This window comes from Mus musculus, chromosome 15 (assembly GCF_000001635.26).
Source record: "Mus musculus strain C57BL/6J chromosome 15, GRCm38.p6 C57BL/6J".
NCBI lineage: Eukaryota > Metazoa > Chordata > Mammalia > Rodentia > Muridae > Mus > Mus musculus.
The window spans coordinates 69040170-69058009 of NC_000081.6; the positions used below are offsets into that span (position 1 = coordinate 69040170).

The window sequence follows — 17840 nt, forward strand, 5'->3', positions numbered from 1 at the left end:
AGGCTGATGGGACCTTGGGACAAATCAGAGCTTGGGACAATGGAAGGTCCAACAGACCTGGGTGCAGCAGCTGGTAAATCCTTTGGGTTTTGAATTAGAGTCCAGAATGTAGTTCCCCCACAGGAACTAAGAGAGTTGCCTTCTTTGATGCAAGAATCTCAGGTGTGCGATGACAGGGGGTTTTTTGTTGGATTCTGTTTGGCAAGTTTTCCAGCAGTGCTGGACATATCAGTCACATTCAGGATCAGTAGAGAAACTTTTACACATACGTGCAACAGCGCTGAAGAGGCTGAGGCAGAGGAGCACAAGCCTGAGGCCAGCCTGAGCTAAGTAGTGAGATCCTCTTTCATGCACACTCTGAGAAGCTCCCCCATCTTTCCTGCCATCGTGGCATTTCTAGTTTAACAGTTAATTGTTTCCCCAGTTACAGTTATGCCTGCCCTTTGCTTGTAAGATTTCTAATTTAACTGTGTCACTGTTTATTGATTTTTATGTTGTGAGTACCTAGAAAATCCAACCAGTGTCCTTCTATTTTCGTTAGGCGCAAAGTCAGAAGAAGACATTCTGTAGTGGCTGGCAGGCATATCTCTAAAGACCATATCAGAATCTGTGCACACATTCAGTTCTTAATTCACACCGTGGAAATGCAGACAGGCAAGGCTTTAAGACTTTCACAGAAGTCGTGCTTGGATAGCTTTGATCTTTTTTCTGACTCAGTGGTTGTAGAGTTGAAAGGGTTAAGTCTTTAAATGAAGCAGTCATCTTTATTAGGAAAGTACTGGCCAAACACATTCACCTGCTTTTTTTTTTTTTTTTTTTTTTTTTTTTTTTTTTTTTTTGATTAATCTTACACAACCATTGGAAGTAGTAACCACTGCGTTTTGATTCCCACTTTGCAATTTGCCAAGTTGAGGTTCTGAGGGGTTAGTGACATCTCCACAGCTATGCAACCCACCCAGTGCCGCAAGTGGATTCAGAATGTGGCTGTCACATCCGCAGAGCCTGATGGGAGCAGCCTTGAATCCCCGCTTATTAGTGCAAGGTCAACAGGTGCCCATGACATCCCAGAGCTAAAACGTCAGGTTTGATGCAGATGATGTGGGAGGAAGGCCAAACCACTTTGCTCCTCTGTTCACTATCACTAAAGATACTTTTGAAGCCACATTGCCCAGGATATTATTTCCCAGGTTCCGGCTACAATTAAATTGTGAAGTCTTTATTATTTGCTTTATAAACTCAACATAATCATTGTAAACCTTAAATTTGCTGAAGCTTTTCGCACTGCATCTGTGTGGAAACTTCTCACCTTTTGAAATGGCCAGTTGTCACCCTAGTCGAAGTGAAAGTATCCATAATATAATTATCTCCCTTTAAAAGGATGCCACACCAAAGCAATATTTTTAATCACACTTATAAATTTTCTCAATTTAAAATGCTTGTCCCAGGTTTAAAGACTATGCTTGATTTTACTTGTGACAAAAATAAAACTGGGTAGGCCATGCTGTTTCTTGTGTCCTGGAAGATGGCTTCAGAGCAAGTATTCTTGTTACTTGGACCTGTGCCAGGTTGGGTGTGGTCCAGGGAGGTTTTCCACGTGTGTCAGAACACACGCTCATTCTGTAGCCTGTTGTCCACTCGGGTCCATTGTCCCGGTGCTGTTTCTAAGCAGAAAATCTTAGATGTGCGCTTGATGAAGAAGAAGCAAGCTTTGTAGTGAGTGTGCACGGACAGCTCCCTGTATGCCTTTAAACAGGTTTTGATGACGTCATTCTGGCATTCGGAAATAGAATCGAGTTCTAAAGGTCATCATCCGCAGAGCACAGAAGTCTGATACTGAGCATTCACCAAAAACGGTGTCAATGCAGTCTGAGTATCAGGGTTTTCAGCATTGTAATCTGCACCGTGCCTGCTTTCTTCTGTAGTGCTGCCTGCCTGGGTTCGCGTTCACCACAAGGAAGTATTTATTGTCTTTTCTGCTACTTGGTCATCAATAGCAGTGGCTCAGCAGGTGTTGTCATGTTGCCATGTTGCCTGCATGTGCTCCCCGCCCCCACTCGCTTTGCATGCACTCAGTTATCACCTCTGTCTCACAGAAGAGGCTCTCTCTCATGATCTCTCTTTTAGTCCAGTGCTCGGCATACACACATTATAAAGACACTTATATACACAGACGTGCATAATTTTAAACCTGTAAGAGAAAACAAACAGTATTTATCTTCCTGAATCTGGTTGATTAGCCTAGCATAATGACTAACTGGGAGAAGAAAGAAAACCCACTGGGTGATGTAAGGGAGGGCAGTGGGATACCAATAAGAACAAAGTATAATGATATGTGCACATGAGGTGGGTTGGGGGATGGGAGGGAAGGGGAGGACCAGAGAGGAGAGGGGAGGGGAGGGGCTGATCCTAACTCACAGGAACTTTGTAGACTAGAGGCAAGAAAGGAGTCAGAAAAATAATTACAGTTGCCAAATATATGTGAGTTATCACATATGATATCAAATATGATAACAAATATGATAGTCCAAAATGATAATTCAGTTTTCAAGCTAGCATCTGTCATCCAAGTAGGCAGCAGAGGAAAGAACATGTAGACAGACTAGCGATGAGAAGCAGACTCCTTCCTGGGCCCACTCAGGTGCCGATTTGATTTGTGTCTTTAGGAGCCAGGAACCACAGTGCAAGTTAGGAAACAGAAAGTCTAGATTTGCATTTTAGCTAGGTATGTATGGAACAGTGTTTAGATGAAGACACTAAAGAGCTAAATGCAAAGTCCATGCTTTGTCCCTTTGAAAGATTCTAAATGATACGAGAGAGACTAAAGGTTCTAATGAACTGTGTAGGGTAGACCTCAGGTTTCATATTGCAGTGCCGAGGAGTGGGGTGTGTAAGATAGGTTAAGGATATAAGAACATTTACTGGATGGTTGGAAAACCAGCAAGACAGCAAGGCCGGGGCACTTAACATGGATGTGCCAGGTAGTTGAGGGCATGCCTTTGTATGCCTCCAGATAACATGCAGGGGCTCCTTAGATACTTCAAGAGCAATTCAGTAATTGACTTGGCATGTGTTTCTGCCATACAGTTAAGTCATTTCTGGTCATCTGAGGAATGGCTAGAACTGGGAAGAAGCTGAAAATAATCACGGCACTAGGTGAGAGGAATCAAGGTGGTTTGTCCTGCTTTTACCCAGTGTTCTGCTCAGGAGAACAGTGAGCATTACTGCGTCCTCATTGTGTGTGTCTGTGCCTGATCTGAAGGGATCTTTTAAGACATTGTGAGTTCATAATGTAAGTGAAACACAAGGTGAGCCATCCACCAGGAGTAGTTACAGAAATGTGCTCATTAGGTCAAATGCTGCCATTGTACGGGCACAATGGACTGTTTCATGTGGTTGAAATGTTGTAACAGAATTGAAGCCACCCACTTGAACTTCAGCCTAGAAAGCTGACTAGGCCAAGAGGCAGCAAGGGCAGAGAGATGGTACAGGCACCTGGTGAACTGGCTAGGTTTCTACACTGGAGGCACGGAAGTGAGGCAGAGAAGTAGATGCCTACCTAGCATGTCATAAAAGAGAATCGTCTCTAAGAGGAAATGCAGAAGTGTGAGAAATAACACAAAGATCTCTAGTGTAAAGAAGTCTCTGGTGCATCAGAGTAGTGCTGGTAAAGTGTAGTGAGCTCCTGTAAGTCCTACAACAGTGAGTACCTTAGATATGGGACTCAGCCAAGCTCTCCACATCTTTTCTGTGCTGTTTCATTACTCCACTCAATTGCATGTTAAATTATAGCACATAAAGTACTCACTGCTGTTTGTACCTGAAAAAGAATGTATTCGTATAAAAGTATATAGGAAATAAGGGAAACATGACCAACCAGTGGCTTTGTGCATTGGAAGATAAAATTTTAAAAAGAAAGTGGGAAAGAGAAGACAAGTGGATAGCTAAGTTGAAATATCATTAAATTGTCAGACAAAGCATACAAAGGCTGGCATGCTGGCCCAGGCCTATCGTCCCAGCACTTGGGAGGTAGAGCCAGGAGTTCAAGGTCACCCTCTACTTCACGTTAAGTTTCAGGCCAGCCTGGGCCACTTGAGATAGTCTCACAAAAAGAAATAGGGGGAAAACAGTGTTTGCAGACCTCATACGGTCCACCATTCCTCAGCTACTCTTGTTCACTTGCCTGCCCAGCGTTCTCTGGTTAATGCTCACTCAGCCTTGTCCTCAGTCTGAGACTCTTCTTATCCCCAGCATTCTGGGAAAATCAATAGAAGAGCGTGAGTCAGTCAGCTCTTCCTTATTCTGTCATGTTTGTCTTTAGGTGTCCCATATTTCCATATGCTGTCCATTGAGCAGATATCATTGCTATGGTTGGAAGAAGTACAAAATATACACCTCGTAGCCAAGTCCAATAATGAAATCATGAAAGAGAGCCACAGATTCATATTGTGAAATAGAAAACGTCTATGTTAGTAATTCAGTGAACTACCAATTGCGTCCTTAAACAGTATTGCAATAACCTGGCAGAATAATTGAGCAAGGATTGAATGGCACAGCTATAGACATAAAAGAGTGCACTGCATAACATTAGCTAAAATTTTAAATTTTAGTCACTTACAATCTTAAATATATGTCAGAACTCTTTGCTTGAACTACACATTATTTCCAGACTTCTAACATGTTAGTACAGAAGCTGTAACCTGTGTAGTTTCCAAGTTAAAACCATCCCCACAATGACCTCTGTGCACCACTTGGCTTTGTAGGTCATCCTTTCCTTTCTGCAGTATTGCCAGACAGGGATTTCTGCAGCACAAGGTAATGATGTCACTCAAAACCCAGATATGCAATCCTTAAGTGGCTCTTGATACATCATCATCATCATCATCATCGTCGTCATCATCATCACCATCGTCATCCCTTTGACTCATGTCCATTCCAGCCCTTAGCCTCCCTGGATGCAAGGGTCTGTTTCTGTTCCTACATTGCTTTACACCTTGTGTCCATTCTGAATAATATTTAGTGACCTTTCTTTGCAAAGGAAAAGCTCGCTTTTTTATATATTACATTGAACTTCCTTTTCCTTTCTTCGCTGGTCTGGTCTGTCTTCCCTCAGTGCCTGTCTTTGACATGGTGAATTATAAGGGTTGTTTTCTTTGCTTCTCTGTTCTCTCTTTCCCACTCCATTGCGTGCGAGCACACACGTTACACATTGGAAGATCTCCACCCATGGTGCGAGCACAGTGCCAGCAACACCTTGTTAGGAGCTACAGGAAGACTTTCAACAATGATTAGATATGGTCCTGTTATTAGTTATTGCCAACTTTTAGCTTAGTCCTTGGTCAGAGTTCATGTCACTGTTTTGCTATGTCTCTGATAATGAATATCACCTCATAATTTATTTTTACAGTGGCCAGTGTGTATTGGCCATTGGAAGATCCTAGCGAAGTTAGTCGTTTGTTGTTAACTCTGAAGAACATTGTGGCTGGCTTGCTTGTTTGTGTTACACTTTTATTTCTTTTATATGACTTTTCCCGTTTTGTATTCATTTCTTACTTTGTGACAAAATATTCAACTGTATATGGCAGTCATGTATAATTTACATAAACCTTAGTTCTGCAGGTTGGTAGTATTCATTTATGTTGATATGTTTTATAAAATTGAAACAATTTGAAACATTCTATTTAGATCATTGTTTTTTTCTAAATCAAATAAAGTGAGTCTGTACATACTTTTTAAAAGTAAATCCATAATGGCCAAGTTAAGGTAGTTAGCATTTTGATATCCTTAAATAAAACTGTGCCTGCAAAGGTGGTTTTTTTTTTTCCTTAAGGTTTATTTATTTCATATAGGTGAGTACACTGTCACTGTCTTCAGACACACCAGAAGAGGGCATCAGATCCCCATTACAGATGGTTGTGAGCCACCATGTGGTTGCTCGGAATTGAACTCAGGACCTCTGGAAGAGCAGTCAGTGCTCTTAACCACTGAGCCATCTCTCCAGCCCATCTGCAAAGTTTATACAGTTACTGTAACTATTTCTTTTTTCATTTAAAAATTATTGGAGCTAAAGAGATGGTTCAGCAGCTATGAACATTTACTTCATTTGTAATGGACTGGAATTACATTCCCCCAAAGTTATGTCAGGCTGCCTGCAACTGCCTGTAACTCCAGCTCCAAGGGATTTTGATGCCCTCTTCTGGCCTCCATGGGCACCTACATTCATACACACACGCGCGCGCGCGCGCACACCCACACACACACACACACAAGCCAAAATACATATATACATAAATAAAAATAAAATATCTTAACAGACATGTACAGAATGGACTCTGTGCTGAGATTTCTTTGACCACATGGTATGTATCCCTGTTCCAGGAGTTGGACACATAGTTAAAATCTCTGAATAACTGATCCTGATATCACAAGACATTGCTCACAGACTATCTAAATATTTTTAAAATATTTCAATTTGATGAATCCAAAGCCACTGGGTAATTACACTGTGAACATAGAACCAGTTGTAAGACAAGATACATTGCTTTTGTGGCCTAATTTACCAGTGGGGAACATGTCTGATTCCACTTATTTAGAAAATTGTTTTTCTTGTCTGTTTTGAAGTTCAGAGTCTTATAGAAACAATAGTGAGAGGCAGAGGCAAGAGGATCTCTTATGAGTTGGAGACCAAGCTGGTCTACATAGCACCATGTCTCAAAATTAATTAATCTACATGGAGTGTGTATCCCACAGAATGACAAAAGTGGATCTCTCTTGTAATCACTGTCTTTTCCTCATTGAGTTATGAGTTCTTTATACATTCTGGAGAGTAGACCAAATCACATGTATCATCTGTAAATATTTTCTCTCATGCAGTGGATTACCTCTTTGTCTCTTTTAAGTAGCATCCTTGAAAGTTAAAAGCTTTGACTATTTCTGAACTTCCATTTTCTGTATTCCTGTGCTTTTGGTAGCCTACCAAAGGAATCAGTGATCCGAGGTCAGGAGAACGTGTAGTTATCCGTGCTTACTCTGTTCTCAGAGTCCTCTATCTGCTCACAAAAGATTGGATGCATGTTGTGTTGATGTTTGCATATGATGTGTGGTTGGAGTTCAATCCTATCTTCTTAGGTGTGCGTCTTTCTGGAGGTAACCCAGCATTACTTATTGAAAAGTCTCCTGAGACTTGTCTTGATGCTTTAGTTAAAAATTGAGTTGCATTTAGATATGAGTAGTAATTTCTGACTTTCTTTTTCTGTGTTCCTGTCAGTGTTGTATTGCTTTGGTTACTGCAACTATTTATCAAATACATGGAATCCATTCTTGGATCCACTGGCATGAAGGTGTATTTTGTTTTTATTGGATGCATTGCTCCGTAGACGTTCAGTAGTAGTACATATTTAAATTGCCCTTTGTGTATATCTAACTATGCTGTTTTTCATGTAGCTGCAAGTGACTGATAGTTTCTCACTTCTCAGATGGCTCCTGTTGCTGTCTCCTAAATGTGTATCTACTACTAGTAAACTTTGTTTATCAGCTAAAGTACTAATTTCTTTTGTTTTTCAAGGAGAGCTTCATTGGATATCAAACACTGGACCCAGTGCAGGTCAAATGCCTCCCACCAACTAGCTGTTCTTGCCTAAGCCCCCATTTTCTTTGGAATGTGCTTTCTCATTGTTTTCCAGGCAGTGACCTTCCCGATAGTCAGGTCCCCTGTGTCATGAGCTGGATGTGTTTGAGAGGCTCTGGTTTCGCCTTCCTGTACTTACGGTTGTGTCTCTCTTAGGCTTTACTTCTGGAAATGTTTAAGCTTCTTGGGTGTGTAAAGTGTTTTCATCAAACTGGGGAGGCTTTGAACCTGTTGTCACTCTGACTAGGTTTCAGCAGATCTCATTGTCCACATGCTCACACACACATACGGTGCGGCCCACGTCTCTGATCCTATGTTCCTATGTTCCTCTTCCCCAGTCTTTGTTCTCAGAGTATCTGTCTTCAAGTTCAGTGACTTCTGTCCAGTGTGTCTGCTCATGAGACCAGTGAGCTTTCTGCTTTAATTACTGATTTTTCAAGTCAAGCTTTTCCCTTGGCTTCTCTGTCTACTGACAGTCTCCACTTAGTGACGTGATGTGCTCGGGCTTTACTTGGTCATAAGTTTCCTTAGCTCCTTGGCTGTATTCAGTGTGTTGGTTGGAGTTCTTTGCCTAGCAGACTCAATGGCTCGACTTCCTCAGAGGCAATTTTTATTAACAGCTATTTGTTCTTATAGAAAGACCATATTTTTATGTTTTTTAAAGCATGTCTCAACTTCTTGTTTTAAACTAGACACAATATATTAATAATTCATCAACTCTAGGAATCACATTCTTCAAGGATCCGTTATTTGTTTTTGTTTTATATTTAGGGCTATTCAAAACAAATTCTGTGGAGGCTGTGAACACCAGGTGTTGTCTCTTCAGTCTCCTCCTCCTTGTCCTCTTCCTCTTCTTCCTCCTGTGCTGTGTATATTGACATTCACCCAGGCACTTTGCTCTTAAGTCTCCTTTTGAAGCCCCTCCCTGTGCTGGATCTCAGAATCAGCCAAGGGAAACAGCTCTGGGCCTATGGTCTTTTTCTGAGTCATGGGATGTGGCACTGAGGTGGGCGTGTCCGTCTAGGGTCCCAGGAATATGTTGGTCTTTTATGCTTATGAATTAACACATTTGTACGTCTCCATAGTCTCTAGCAGCTAATACCGTAAACAAGTGGCTCTAACTATTTCCTTCAGCTAACCCCTCGGAATGTAGCCTGTTTGTACTAAGGAGAGAACTAAGTCAGGAGGGATGAAGAACACTCCCTGGGAAGCATTTCTAGCAGGTGTTCCAGTTGCCTCACTGCACCCCAGTAGCTTCCAGACTCCTGCTAGGTGAAAATACCACATAGCTCTGCTCATACCAATATTTCACCATGGTTTCTTTGTTGGTGTATCTGCTTTTAAATGAATATTCTTTGACACTCTCTGTGGTCAATGTTCCAGTCCTAACAGTGGTGATCTTAATTGTTTCCTGCATGAGCTTGGTCTTTTGAGACAATCTGGGAGCTTCTTGCTCTGACAGTTTGACTGAAGCCATACCTCACATCATGGTTTAGCATCAACTGATGCCTCGCAGTGACTGGAGGCAGAGTGCTCTTGCTTTTTAGAGGATCTTCTGACTGGGTCTCCTTCTGGTGTGTTTCAGGACTATGACGATGGGTACGGTACTGCCTATGATGAGCAGAGCTATGACTCCTATGACAACAGCTACAGCACCCCAGCACAAAGGTAAGAGTCAGCCCCTGCTGCCAGGCTCTATGTCAACTTGAGTCAGGGCCCCTCCACTGCGAGGTGTGACAGCCAGCCAGTGGGACTGGTTTCCTGTTTGTTGTTTCTTCTGACTAGAGAGAGAAGTAGAGTCCACTTCCAAATAGCATACATCATCGCACGTGGATGCTCTCTCTCCTAAAGCATCCAGATGTAAGAACTAAGTTTAATTTTATCTACTTTGGAAATTTGACCTAAGTGGTTACTATCATTTAAAGGAAGGATGATGGCTTCAAAGCAGGTAACCATTCAGTCCTAAGGCCCTCAAGGTCCCTAGGAACAGTGAGCTTCCTGCCTTTCTAGAGAACGTAATGCCAGAGCCTGGCTTGCTATTCACAGAACATTGCATCATCTTAGCAGCGATGCTCCTGTTTCCCAGCGGCTTCAAATTCTGTAAATGTAACAACTTTGTCCTGATCAGACCCTCCCCACAGTAGAGTGTATACAGGAAATACTAATCCTACAGTGCCTGCAAAGCCTAAACATAGACCTAGCTGTTGGGATGGAGCATCCAGGAGTATGCATGGATATGGTCCCACTCCAGCTGTGAGTGAATACATGGGTCCTCCTGCCTGTCAACTCTGATACTGGGCAGGTGAGAGTATTAAACTATTCTTGTCTTTGCTCATGACATACTGCTGACTGTATAAACTGTGACAAGTGGCTTGTAGACTTTGGCTAACACGTGGTCTATTTCAAAAAGGGGATGCTTTGTTCTTCGTGTTTGTATCGTTAGTGCAGGGGACAAGCACTCCTACCCTTTGTTGAAAGTGACAGGCAAAAGCTGCATGAGAATTGTTCCACGGCTCCTTCTGTAGCTGGGCCAGCACTTCCTGAAGTGTCCTACTGTAGAGAGCAAGGAGTGCTGTTCCAGAAGAAACCGTAAATGGATCCAGGAAGTGGGCCTTAAGTGGGATCTTCTAACACCAGGACTGTGCTTTACAGCTATGCTTGTCTCTGCTTTGTTTTGTAAATGTCCATAAATGTTTCAGCTTTCAGCATGAAGTGCTCTGGCGAAGCACATGTACCTTCCACCTCACACACTTGTTGGGTATACAGTTTCTGCCTGGCCCTCTTCTCCTAAGGCTTGCAGAGGCTGCGCCTGTAAAAGAGGAGAGCACATAACAAAGAGATTGATAACTGCTCAGTCAATGGGTGGGAATGGCTCCTTCTGAGCGTCACTGTACTCTTCAGTCAGTAGTGGCCCCACACACATCTAGGTGCAGAAGCCAGGGCTGCTGTATGCTTCTGCTGGAGGTGGAAGTGTTCTGGATAGTGTGGTAGTACTTTTTATGGTCTTTTATATTCTCACTTCTAGTTAGTGTACAGTTTCTATTTTGATCATATTCTTTCCAGAGTCCTCCAAGATCCCCATCACCCTCCTCACTTAACTTCATATTCTTTCTTCCTCTCCCTCTCCCTCCGCCTGTCCCTCAAACTGCATGTCAAAACAAACAAAAATCCAATAAGAAAAAAAAGCAACATGTTACAAAAAGTGCAAGTGTATGCTCAAGCATACACACACACACACACACACACCACATATATACTAAAAATAGAGTCCATTTTGTATTGGCCAACTACTGCTGGCTATGAGGCCTGCCCTATATTCTGGTTGATAGACCCAGGAACACTGGATTAGGAACAACTGATTTCCCTTTCCCAGAAGGTATCAATTGGAATTAGCTTCTTGGTTATAGATGGGACTGTATGTCTACCTCCCCTCCTTACTGCTGGGATTTTCTCTGCTTTAAATCTGTGCATGTCTTCTGTATGCTTCTGTATATGTGAGTTCATTCATATAGCAGTCTTTTTGTCTGGAGGATACTGTTTCCTAGGCGTCATCCACCATCTCTGGCTCTTAGCATCTTTCCACCTCCTCTAACTCATAGATCCCTGAGCCTAGCTGGGAGGGTTTGATGAGGACATCCCATTTAGGAACATGAGTGTTTAAAAGCCTCTCATTCTCTGAACATTGTCCATTTGTGAGTCTTTGTCTTAATTCTACTGCAAGAAGCTTCTCTGATGTAGGTTGAATAATGTACGGATCCATAGCTATAGTAGTATGTCAGTAGACATCGTTTTATTGCTATGTTCCTTTAGCAAAACAATAGTGGGAGCTGTCCCCGAGGGCCCATGTCTGTTTAATGTTACTTGTATGTTTTCAGGGCTGACAGTTTGGTATAGGAAAAACAATTTTTGTACTGTTCCCTAGGAAATGTAGTTTCTTTGTATAGGGTTGAGTCTTCATGGTCTTCCCCCTGTCTCCTCATGTTAGCATGTCTTTGTTTGGCTCATGTGTATATAGTCATGTTGCTGAGACCTTAGGGTATATTCTCACAGTTCAAGAGTAGTCTCGTAGTAAACTCCCTGATCCTCTGGCTCTTACAATATTTCCACCCCATCTTCTGCTGTGTGGAAGTTGTTTTGTACATATATCCATGTGGGACTAGGCTTCAGAGTTCTACATTTTGATTGATTGTAGTTTCTGTCATCATCTCCATCTGTTGCAAAGAGAAGTTTCCATGATAAAGGGTGAAAACTACTCTTTTTCTATTGATATAAGGATAAATTTTTAGAGTATACTTAGGGATTATGCTGATTTAATAAAGTAATATTTGTAGATTCTCCCAGATCCATGACTTCTCTAGCACAGGTAGTTTGCAAGGTTTCTAGTACCAGTCATGATTTCTTTCTTATTGAGTGGGTGTTAAGTCTAATTAGAGAGGTGGTGGTTACTGCCAATGTGTGTGTGGCACTACTGCACACTTAGAATTATTGTACCATACTGGTCATTATTGTGTTTGAAGGCATCATACCTGGATAGCAGTATTAGTTGTATAGAAGTTTGCATGACACCTTCTAGTCAGTTCTAGTTCTGGTCATTTCTAACTGGCACTTGGATCAGTTCCAGTTCAGGGGCCATTGGGTCATGTAGTGGACCTTATATTCAATTAAAAAGTGATTTGTTGCTCCCATAACATTGTGACATTAGTACAAGAGTATTTTTGTAGGCAGGGTTGCTGTAGGTGACAGAGTTTGTAACCGTGTTATCCTGATGATTACTCTTCTCCTCTGGTGGCAGAATCTTACAGCACCATGAACATTAATGAGTCCAGGTGAAGCTTGGTCACCAGCTGGGTTTCTCCATGTTCAATGATACGTGTAACTGTTGGTAGCAATAAAGCCTTACATTGAGTTATGGAGTGTAACCAATAGCGATTTGATATTTGGGGGTTTCCGTGAGGCCCTTTGACCAGTGAATCAACAAGGTGTAACTCATTCCTGACACTGGAAGTTTTACTTGATGGTATAATATGTCTAGTTGGTCATTGTCTTTTCTGTTATTTGGTGACACCATTTACATTCCTTTCATATATGTTGCATATATTTTAGGAAACTTCTGTAGTATTAGGTTTCTATCATGGCTTTTCAAAAGGCCATTATTGTTAATTCTCCCTCCTGCATCTCCTTCTTTAGCCTGCTGTCCCACTCCCCTCCCCCATTTAAGATTTGTATTATATTTTCCGCCTAATCTCTTTCTTTAACTCTGTATCCTATATCCCTTCCTTGAAAGATCCGCTTTCCCCCTGTATCTCCCATCCCTTATTTACCTACTTAACCTCTGTGTTTTTTTATTTTGAAGCACATGTCTAAAGTTTAAAAACTAAAATTTACATATGAGAGAAAATAGCCAATATTTGTCTTTTTAGGTCCAGGTTACTTTACTTAGGATAATGTTCTTTTCTCTAGTAACCTGTAAGTTTCATAATCATATTTTTCATAACAGTTGAATAATATTGCTTTGTATAAGTCTACCATAATATAATTATTCATTCAATGTTTGATGTGTATCTAGGCTGTTTTCCAATTTCTGGCTATTATGAATAGAGCCCCAGTCAACATGGATGAGATAAGATGTAGAGTCTTTGGGGTTATGCCCAAGAGTTGTATAACTGGATCTTGAAGGAGATCTATTCAAGATCTATTCATCCTCCAGAGGAATTACCACATTGGTTTCCATAGTGGCTCTTCAAGTTTATAGTCCCACCAGAATGAGGTATCATTTGTTTTATTGATTGGCCATTCTGACTAGAATAAAATAAAATCTCAAAGTAGTTGTGGTTTTCATTTCATTGGTAACTAAGGATAGGAGTGTGTTTCTCAACTGTTTGTTTCGTTTCATCTTTTGATAACTCTGCCTAGTTTTGTACCCTGTTTTTTAATTGGGTCATTTCCTTGATGCTTAGTTTTTGTTGGTGTTGTTGTTGTTGTTGGTTGGTTGCCTGGCTGGTTGTTTTAGTTCTCTCTATATTCTAGATACAGCTATATCTGTCTCATGTATAGTTGGTAAACAATTCTTCCCATTCTTCAGGCTGCTGCTTGCTTGAATGATGGTATTCTTTACTGGACTGAAGATTTTTAGCAGCATGATGTCCCGTTTGGTAATTGTTGGTCTTAGTGTGTGTGCTATCATTGTCCTGTCTTTTTCTGGGCCAGTGAGTTCAGGCCTATTTCCCACTTTCTGTTCTATCAGATCTAGTACATCTGGTTTTATGTTGAGGCCTTTGATCCATTTGAAGTTCTTTTTTGTAGGATAATTAACATCAGCCATCCAATTTGATGAATCCAATTGTCTTTCCTCCAGTGCGTGTTATTGGCTTCTTTGCCAAAAATCAGATGTCCATAGGTCCATAGGCATTTGGCCTTGTGTGAGTCTTCAATGTGATTCCATTGATCAACATATCTGCTTTATTGCTAGTACCGTGCAATTTTTATTACTGTAGCTCTGTAGTACAACTTGATACCAGGGATGGTGATACCTCCAGCATTTTTTATTATTCAGAATGTTTTTAGCTATCTGGATCTCCCCCCCACCCCCCTCTCCTTTATTTCTTAATTTCTTACTTTTTAAATAATGCTAAGTACTGTGTTGAAATTTTGTTGGAGATTGTACTGTATCTGAAGGTTGCTTTTGGTAGATAGCCATTTCACTGTATTAATCCTACTGATTCTTGGGCATGTGATGTATTTCCATCTCCGGATGGCTTCTTCAATACCTTCAATTATTTTATTATACAAGTTTTTCACTTGCTTAGTTAGAGCTGTCCCAGGGCTTTTGCTTTAGTTTTAGTTTTGTTTGGAGGCTATGGTTAAATGTACTATTTTCCTGATTTCATTCTCAGTCTATTTGCTTTTGCATATAGGAAGGTTACTGATTTTTGTGTATTGACTTTTTGTATCCTCCTATTTTGTTAAATGTGTTTACTACTTATAAAAGTTTACTAATGATGTTTGTAAGGTCTTCATGTATAAAATCACTTCATGTATAAAATCACACAATTTGTTAATAAAGATACTTGGCCTTTTTCCTTTCCTATTTGAATTTTCTTAATTTCTTTCAGTTATCTTACTGTTCTAGCTAACATTTCACATCTTTCAATGAATATGTATGGAGAGTGGATATCCTAGCTTTGTTCTTGCTCTAAATTTCTTATGTTGAGATATGTCACTATATTTCTAGTCTCTCAAGGACTTTATTCATGAAAGGGTGTGGGATATTGTCAAAGGTTTTTTCTCCGTCAAGGAGATGGCTATGTGGAATGTATCTTTCACTTTATTTTATGAGGTTGTATGTTGAACCGTTCCTGAAATCTGGGAAAAGTCTACTTGATTATGGTAGATATTTTTTGATGTATTATTGGATGTGCTTTGCAAATATTTTATTGAGAATTTTACATGTATGTTCATGAGAGAATTTGCCCCATGCATTTCTTTTTTTTGTTAGGTCTTTGTGTAATTTTGGTGTTCATATAACAGTGGCTTTGTAAAAAGAATTGGGGCATCTTTCTGCAGTTTCTGGTTTTTTTTAGATTAATTTGATGTATATTGTTTATTTTCTTTGAAAGTCTAATAGAGTTCTGTGAATCCATCTGGCCCTGGGATTCCTTGGGTTGGCAGATTTTTAATGGCTGCTTCTATTTCACTAGGGGTTATGGACCTGTTTAAATTGTTTGTTCATTTTGACTTGATTTAATATTGGGAGATGGTATATATTAAGATTCTCCCATTTATATTAGGTTTTCCAGGTTCAGACTTTTAAAATATGTCATTATGATTTTCAGAATTTCCTGAGTGTCTCTTGTAATGTCCTCCTTTCATCTCTAATTTTATTAATTTATGTCTTTTCTCTCATCTTTTGGTTAATTGAGCCAAGAGTTTGTCAATCCTGTTTTTTTCCCCTCAAAAAAATCAACACTTCATTTTATTGATCTTGTGGTTTTTGTTTGTCTATCTTGTCTGTTTACTTGATTCTCTTTCATTGATTTTTTTTTTTTATCCCAAGTTTGAGTATTTCTTCCCATACACTCATGTTGGTATTATTTTTTCTTGTTTTTGTAGAGATTTCAAGTATGCAGTCGTTACCAATATAAAATCTCTACAGCTTTTTTTTTTTTTTTTTTTTTTTTTAATGTAGGGACTTAATGTTATGAAGTAGTGTCTTACAACTAATTGCCTTGTGCTCTATGGGTTTGGGTAGGCTATGCTTTCATTTTCATTCAATTCTTAGAATGTTTTCATTTTCATCTTGATTTCTGTTCTGTTTTAAAGCTTATCCACTTTTGAGTGGTTCAAACTCCATGAGTTCCCATACTTTCTACTGTTTCCATTACTGCTGATAACCTAGCTTTAATCTATGGGGTCAAATATGATGTGTGACATTATTCCAGTTTTCTTATATATGTTGAGAGTTGTGTTGTGTCCTAATATGTGGTCAGTTTTGGAGAAAATTTCATGGGGCTGCTAAGAAAATAACATGTTCCTTAATGTTTGCATAGAATCCTCTGTAGATGTTTTGCTTTATGACATTATTTAACTCCAGCATTTCCTGTTTGTTTTTATCTTGATGAAACTATCTGGCAAGAGTGGAGTATTAAAGTCACCTACTATCACTGTGTTAGAAATAGTGTGTGATTTTACTTTCAGTAGTGTTTCTTTTATGAACTTGGGTGCTTTTGTGTTTGGTGCATAAATGTTTAGACTTATAATATCCCTTGGTGGATTTTTTTTCCTTTGATGAGTATGTATTGCCCTCCATATCTTCTGATTAGTTTTAGTGTGACTTCTATTTTGCTAGGTATTGAAACAGCTATATCTATTTACTTCTTGGTTCCATTTGTTTGGAAAATTTTTTCAATACTTTTACCCTGAGGTAATGCCTACCTTGATGTTAAGGTGTGTTTCTTGAATGCAACAAAAGGATGGATCCTGGTTTTGCATGCATTCTGTTAGTCTATGTCTTTCATTTGAGGAATTGAAGACCATTAACAATCAGAGTTATTAACAAACAGTATTTATTAATTCATTGTATTTTGTTGTGGTGGTGTGAGATTCCAACCTTTTTTGACCAACTAGTCTGGGATTACTTACTTGCTGTACCCTCATCAGTATAGTTAGCCTCCTCTTTAAACTGAAGTTTTCCTTTAATTACCCTCTATAGAGTTAAATTGGTGGACAGAATTTCCTTAGATTTGTTTTTATTGTGAAATGTTTTTCTTTCTCTCTTGATGTGATTGATAGCTTAGCTGGGTATAGTAGTCTGGGCTGAATCTGTCGTCTCACAAGCTTGTAGAACATCTATTCAGGCCCCACTGGCTCATGGAGTCTCCTTTGAAAAGTCTACTGGGTCAAGATGATCCTGTGTTTCTTCAATTGTCATAAAGACCTTTATATGTGACTTGTGCTTTTACTCTAGCAATTTTTCATACTCTTTCTTTGTTCTGTACATTCAATGTTTTGACTTTTAAGTGCTTGATATTATGGGACTTTCTTTTTCTAATCTATTTGATGGTCTGTATGTTTCTTGTATCATGATAGAGGCATCTATTTAGATTGGAGAAGTTTTCTTTAAGATTTTAAATTAAATATTAAATTAAATATTAAAAATATTTCTCTGTGCCTTTGCCCTGGGTTCCTTTTTTCTTCTTCTATCTCTAGTATTTGGTCTTTTCAAATTCTGTGCATGGAAATTTTTTTAAAAAAAAATTATTAGAGTTAGCATTTTGTTTGATTAAGCTTTCCATTTCTTCTATTTCATCTTCAAGACCTGAATTTCTCTGTTCCATGTCTTGTACTCTGCTGGTGAGGCTTGCCTCTGAAGTTTTGGGTTGACAGAATTGATTTTTCATTTCCAGTTTTATCTCAGTCTATGTTTTCTTTAGTCATTCTGGTTTTTTGTTTGTTTTGTTAAATTCTATTTTATGTCTTAAATAGATTTCTTTCTTTTTTTATTCACTTGTTTGTGCTTTCACGGTTTTCTTTAAGGGATCTATTCGTATCCTCTTTAAGGTCCTTCCTATTTTGAAGTCCTTGTCTTGTGCTTCAGCTGAATTATTTTTCTCAGAACATATTGCAGTAGCGCTGTTGATCTCTGCAGGAGGCATGTTGCTTTGTTTGTTCATCTTTGGGTCTTTTGACCTGTGGTTGGGGCATCTGGAGTTCTGATGTT

General features: G+C 39.6%; 1 protein-coding gene across 3 annotated transcripts in view; it reads left to right on the forward strand.

Moving 5' to 3' along the window:
- Khdrbs3 (KH domain containing, RNA binding, signal transduction associated 3) overlaps window positions 1-17840 on the forward strand; it is a 173403-nt gene that overhangs the window by 111778 nt on the left and 43785 nt on the right. For all 3 annotated transcript variants that reach the window (XR_383979.4, NM_010158.2, XM_006520410.4), the window contains exon 7: window positions 9210-9292. Coding sequence is in view for 2 of the 3 variants with exons in the window: in NM_010158.2 (NP_034288.2) it covers window positions 9210-9292 (83 nt within the window). In the remaining variant the exon portion in view is untranslated. The remainder of the gene's footprint in view (window positions 1-9209; window positions 9293-17840) is intronic.